This window comes from Mycteria americana, chromosome 1 (assembly GCF_035582795.1).
Source record: "Mycteria americana isolate JAX WOST 10 ecotype Jacksonville Zoo and Gardens chromosome 1, USCA_MyAme_1.0, whole genome shotgun sequence".
Lineage (NCBI taxonomy): Eukaryota > Metazoa > Chordata > Aves > Ciconiiformes > Ciconiidae > Mycteria > Mycteria americana.
In genome coordinates, this window is record NC_134365.1 from 164053923 (window position 1) to 164059843 (window position 5921).

At 43.9% G+C, this 5921-nt stretch overlaps 1 protein-coding gene across 1 annotated transcript; it reads left to right on the forward strand.

The window, feature by feature from the left end:
* The first annotated feature begins 1458 nt into the window (after nucleotides 1-1458).
* Nucleotides 1459-2433, forward strand: LOC142404956 (2-oxoglutarate receptor 1-like). The gene has a single exon (XM_075491960.1). It carries the CDS (start codon nucleotides 1459-1461, stop codon nucleotides 2431-2433), a length of 975 nt encoding a protein of 324 aa, XP_075348075.1.
* The last annotated feature ends 3488 nt before the right edge of the window (nucleotides 2434-5921 follow it).

Genomic DNA, 5921 nt, shown 5'->3' on the forward strand with positions numbered 1-5921 from the left:
GCTGTTAACTGAGTCATGTCAAAAAATAATTCTATACACAGGATTTCCAGGACTACAAGGTACACTTCTGTCTTTTTTCTTTTTTTTTTTTTTTTTAATGCGATGACTTCATCCTGCATGTTCAATGTAACATTGGTTTACTTTAAAGACTGTGTTTCTGAGACAAGAGAGAGGAATTTGGGCTTGATAGTATCCTGTCTAGCACTTTATGAAGTCACTTTAAAATATTTTCTCAGATGGACTAGGTTAGGATCTGGAGGAGTGGTTCTCACCTGAGATGCTGAAGACCCACAGTGGCACACCTCTTGCCTCACTTGAGACATCTAAAGGTTAGACATGCAGGTCTGAACTAGTCACCTTGGGCTGCCTTTCTCGTCAATGGAAAGAAATAGGTATGCCAAAAGAGTAAATAATTTATCTTAGAAACCTCTCTTATATATATCTCTAGGAAGATATATCATGTCCTGGAGGAACATACATCTCTCCCTTGATGATAAAGGGGGGCTTAGGATGACTGGCTCCACTTTAAGCATCTAACTTTTTGATATCTGAAGTTAGATGACATGATTTTAATCCTTGGTTACCATTCTTTCAGGTTAAAATGCTACCAAGAAAGGTTATGTCTTGAACTCACTGTGGAGAGATTCAAATTGGCCATGGCAGACAAGAAACCTTTTCAGAGACAAGTCTGTCTAGTTCCAATTCGCACAAAATGGGAAGCAAGATCAGTGCCTTCACTCAATATCTCTGCTTTCCACCTTCCCTCTGTGCTTTGAGAAACAGTCTTTAATCATTTAAATCAGTTTTATGCCACTATGAATCTTGATTTTTTTTAAAAATTAAGCATTCATACAAGTTTTATACTCTGATGACTCCAAGAGAGTAAGATCATATTCAGGGAACAAGCTATGATTGTCAGGTTATGGGAGCATGAGGTCCTGAGGTCTGTGTCTGAACCTGACATCTTTTGGTTTTCATGAAACCAGAACAGCATCTCTGGTTTCATGAGCCCAAAACACTGATTAGCTCAGATTAATGAAGATAAGATATGGGTACGGTTCTACTTTCTGAAAGGCTAAGACTAATTCACAGCTTTGCAAAATCTAAGCCCAAACTCTCTCTAGCTCTCTAAATGTGTGCTTCCTACTCCTGAAGGTTTGCAGATAAGCAGTAATTGTCTTCTTCAACATAGGAGGTTAAATAAAGCAAAAGTAAAATGAATCATTATAAAAATTAAATATAAAGGAGAGGGAAGGGTGAAATTAAACATTTGAGTGGGGTTATCTAGGTCAGAGCTGGGTATGTTAGCAAATCCCCGTTCCTTCCCTCTACTATGCCTCATCAAACACATGGCATTTGGTCCAGTGACAAAACATTTAACTGAATGCATTTGTCCCAACAAATCAATTAAAACTACGCATCTGATTTTTGTAAAGCTTTAAGAAGATTTCTGCAGACATGGCATCTGAACACACCGGCAATTTTACTGCTCTGCCAGGCCGTGCAGACCTGTTGACAAGCTGCAAGGATGAAGATTTCTTACAGGTGAAATCCTATCTCTCCGTCCTTTACAGCCTAATCTTCCTGGTGTGCTTCCCAGGGAACATCGTGACCATTTTTGTTTACTTTGTCAAGATGAGGCCCTGGAAAAGCAGCACCATCATTATGTTAAACCTGGCTATCACTGACCTATTATATACAGCCACGCTTCCTTTCTTTATACACTACTCTGCTAACGGAAATAACTGGATTTTTGGAGACTTCATGTGCAGGTTTATTCACTTTTGTTTCTACTTCAACATGTACAGTGGTATTATCTTCCTTAGCTGCTTCAGCATCTTCCGCTTTTTTGTAGTTGTCCACCCAATTAAATGCTTTTTTGTTCAAAAACGGAGATGGGCAGTGGTGACTTGCGTAGTAGTTTGGATGATTTCCCTGGCAGCCATCAGCCCCTTGGGCATCTTGATTGCCACGAGGCATACACAGAACAGGACGATCTGCCCGGACCTGGCTGCTGCTGAGGACCTTGACACTAGTCGGTGGTATAACTGGCTGCTGACGATGTTTGCCTTCTTCTTGCCCTTGCTGACGGTGACTCTGTGCTATGCGCTCATCATTTACACCTTGGCTACCGGGCCCCACACGCAGACTTGCTACAAACAAAAGGCTCGCAGACTTGCCGTCATCCTCTTGGTGGTCTTCTACGTGTGCTTTCTCCCCTTCCACGTCTTTCGAGGGATTCGGCTGGAGCTCCGAGTACGACCGGTTAGCTGCCACTTGAAGAACACGATGCTTTTTATGTTTATTATAGCTAAACCATTAGCAGCGTTAAATACTATTGGAAACTTACTGGTCTATGTAGTGACGGGAGACAACTTCCAGCAGGCCATCCTCTCACTCCTCAAGTTTCGGACAAACAAGAACTTGAAGTAGAAGAGATTGATGCCATAAAAGAGTTATGGAGGAAGGGTCCAAACCTGCCCTCAACCAGCCAGGCACAACCTCCCTGCCATCAGAGCACTCAGGTTAACCCTGCCAATGCCAAAGGAGAGTTAATCTGTTCTGTGTTTTGGAGTTACACATTGATGATCAAAAGAGAAAACTCATAATTTAAAACAAAAACTTTAAATAAAATACTAAAAAATTAAAGGTGAAACTTCTCAGAAATTTCTCTGCATTTGCTTCCTGAATCCTTGATACCTCTTTTGGAGAATGGCCAATGGTTCCAGAAAAAAATAGTTGCTTATTAATGGCAGATACAGATTCAGGGTGGGAGTAATTTAATTTAATTTTAGTAACTTAGAAGTTAAGTGTCTAGTCTAAGCTAGGTAACTGCCTTTGATGTGTTTCCTGAGCAATGGAGAGGGGTGAGACCCTCCAGAGGGCAATTCATCACACCTGTCTTAGACTTGGAGGAGGTTCATCTCACCTCCCTGGAGACACTGACAGGGTAGATGTATGCATATAAGCTAATCACCTGGTCCTCCCATTATAATTTCCCATTATAGTGGAGAGAAATAAGCAGTTTTAGAGTGTGATTCACCTAATTATTCTTGATGCCTACATTTGGACAAGATGAATCATGACCTAGAAGTGCCTGTTTCTCTCCATTGACCGTAAAAGGTAAGTAGATCAGACACAGACCCAAATGTTCATGCCTGCCTTTACACAGCTGAGGCCCAGCTCTAGCACAGAGTGGGATGGACCACTCTCGAGAGGTGGCTAAAAGCGGGGCTTACACAATAAGACCCTCTTCAGTGCCTGCAGTGATCACCTGAAGATTAATGGTGCAATAATACAAGACCACTCCTATAAGGGCTTTCCGTACTACTAACTGTGATTTCTGCATTAATTTTAGTCCAGAGGTGAGAAATGAATGGATGCATAAATGTGCCAGATCCACAGAATCATAGAATCATAGCATCATAGAATGGTTTGTGTTGGAAGGGACTTTTGAAGGTCATCTAGTCCAACCCTGCTGCAATGAGCAGGGACATCTTCAACTAGATCAGGTTGCTCAGAGCCCCATCCAACCTGACCTTGAATGTTTCCAGGGGTGGGACATCTACCACCTCTCTGGGCAACCTGTTCCAGTGTTTCACCACCCTCACTGTACAAAATTTCTTCCTTATATCTGGTCTGAATCTACCCTCCATTAGTTTAAAACCACTACCCCTTGTTCTATTGCTACAGGCCCTATTAAAAAGTATCTTTCTTATAAGGTCCCTTTAAGTATTGAAAGGCCACAATCAGGTCTCCCCAGAGACTCCTCTTCTCCAGGCTGAACAACCCCAACTCTCTCAGCCTTTCCTCACAGGAGAGGTGTTCCATTCCTCTGATCATTTTTGTGGCCCTCCTCTGGACCCGCTCCAACAGCTCCATGTCCTTCTTGTGCTGAGGGCTCCAGAGCTGGATGCAGACTCCAGGTGGGGTCTCACCAGAGCAGAGTAGAGGGGCAGAATCACCTCCCTTGACCTGCCGGCCACGCTTCTTTTGATGCAGCCCAGTATACGGTTGGCTTTCTGGGCTGCAAGAGCACACATTGCTGGCTCATGTCCAGTTTTTCATCCACCAGTACCCCCAAGTCCTTCTCCGCAATCCATAGGCAATACAAAGTCATTTTTGCCCGTTTCTTTACTCAGTGAAGCTCTGCTTGCTCACACCAGGTGAGGAACAGCTTCGGGTAATAACACATCTGATGGGCAATAAGGGCTGTCTCACAGGAAAAAAAAAATAGACTCACAAGAAAATGTGAGTCCAATACTTGCAGATACCATCTAGAGAGGTCCCAGGACCAGCTGAGTTCCCCAGCCAACAGCAATACAAAACTATTAGCAACATAATATTCAGAGCCCAAAAGTATGACCACAGAGTGAATCCTCCAATACATTTTTATAACAGCCTTATTTCATGTTTCATTACTTGTGCTCTCCACTCTGAAATGTTCATTAATCAATAGTAACACACGCTGCCGCGAGGCTCTCATGTGACCCTTCTCCTTATCCAATCCCTCTATGTGTGGCCTGGTCTTCAAGTGACCACCAGACCAAGACCACCAGACCACCATTCCCATGAGCACGTGCCTGAGTGACTGGCAGGTAGCCTGTGACTCCTCTGTGGCATGGGGAGCCCACTCACTGCCTCTCTCAGGGACAGCTGGGGGAGAACAACAGGCAACAGCAACCTACAGGCTTGTCGGGGGAATGAGAGGAGATAAGAAACCATCCCTGACACAGGAAGAGCAGGATGGGGAAAGGAAGAACAGCGTTTGTCTGGGATAGGGTAGAAGATGGGCTGTGAAGGAAAAGTTCTGGCAGAAAGCAGAGGAGGAAGACATTTTCCTGCAGAAATAGCCCATTTGATTTTAATCCACCCCTGGGCATTAGTCAAGGCAAGTTTTAAAACTTCTGCACAATGCAGCATGATCTCCCCTGTGACCATTACCCATCCTCAAATTGTGGATGAGCTCTTTAGATGAAGAGGGAAGCTCACCTAGCGCAGACCTGGAGAGATGTTACATGAGGCAAACATCCAAAAAATGTGAAGAAAATGCCTCCCACCCCACATGCTGCATTGGTTTTGCCAGTCTCCAAGGGGCAGCACCACCTTCTCCACCGTGCTTAGCGTGCTGCTCACAACCACTTGCTCCTGAGACACCAGAGGCAGCTGACCCACCATGAGAAGGCAATGCTGAACATGGCATCTTAGCTGTTTTTTCAGTTTAGGGTATCCTATCGACAAACCACCACGTTTTCTTGAGCAGAGCCAGGCTGATACATTACCTTTTAAGCCTCTACTGCATATAGACGCAAGAGTTTCATTAACTCAAATCGAGTCTTACCTTAACATCTACATCACGGAGTCTGGTTCTTCTGGTGTTTGAGATGGAAAAGGAACTGCCTCTGGTTTTGCAGCAGTTTTTGCTTTCAACTTTAAATGAAGCTCTGCATTACTCCTGTTTCAGCTCTACTTGATATTTTCTGGATAAATTACTCAGCAAACTCATCTGTTCTTACATCCAGGCTATGTGCTCTTTTTTAAATGCAAGATGCCTGGAACATCTTCAGTACTAGCATCATCGCCTGGAATAATCTGAGCAGATATCATCCTGAGCTGGCAAGGGGATGAACCAGATCTTGGTTTCTCAGATTTTTCTACAAACTGTGAAGAACAAACCTATAAGCTACTTCATTAAAGACAGTACATTTACAATTTCAATAGAAGTCATAGAAAAGAGAAAAAGAGATCTATACAAGAGTCCTGCCTGCTCCCCTGCCCCGCTCCCAATCAGTACTGGCCTCCCACTTTCACATTGCTCCATCCTGCAATAACCTACCCCCTTTGCACGTCCTCTGTGCATACGTACCTGCATTTTTCTCCTGCCCTCAACTCCCGCTGCTCCTCTGCATGTCTGCCATGCT

Bases quoted from the DNA above. Each gene is read 5' to 3' on its own strand.
- LOC142404956 (XM_075491960.1), top strand. From the start codon at position 1,459: ATGGCATCTGAACACACCGGCAATTTTACTGCTCTGCCAGGCCGTGCA.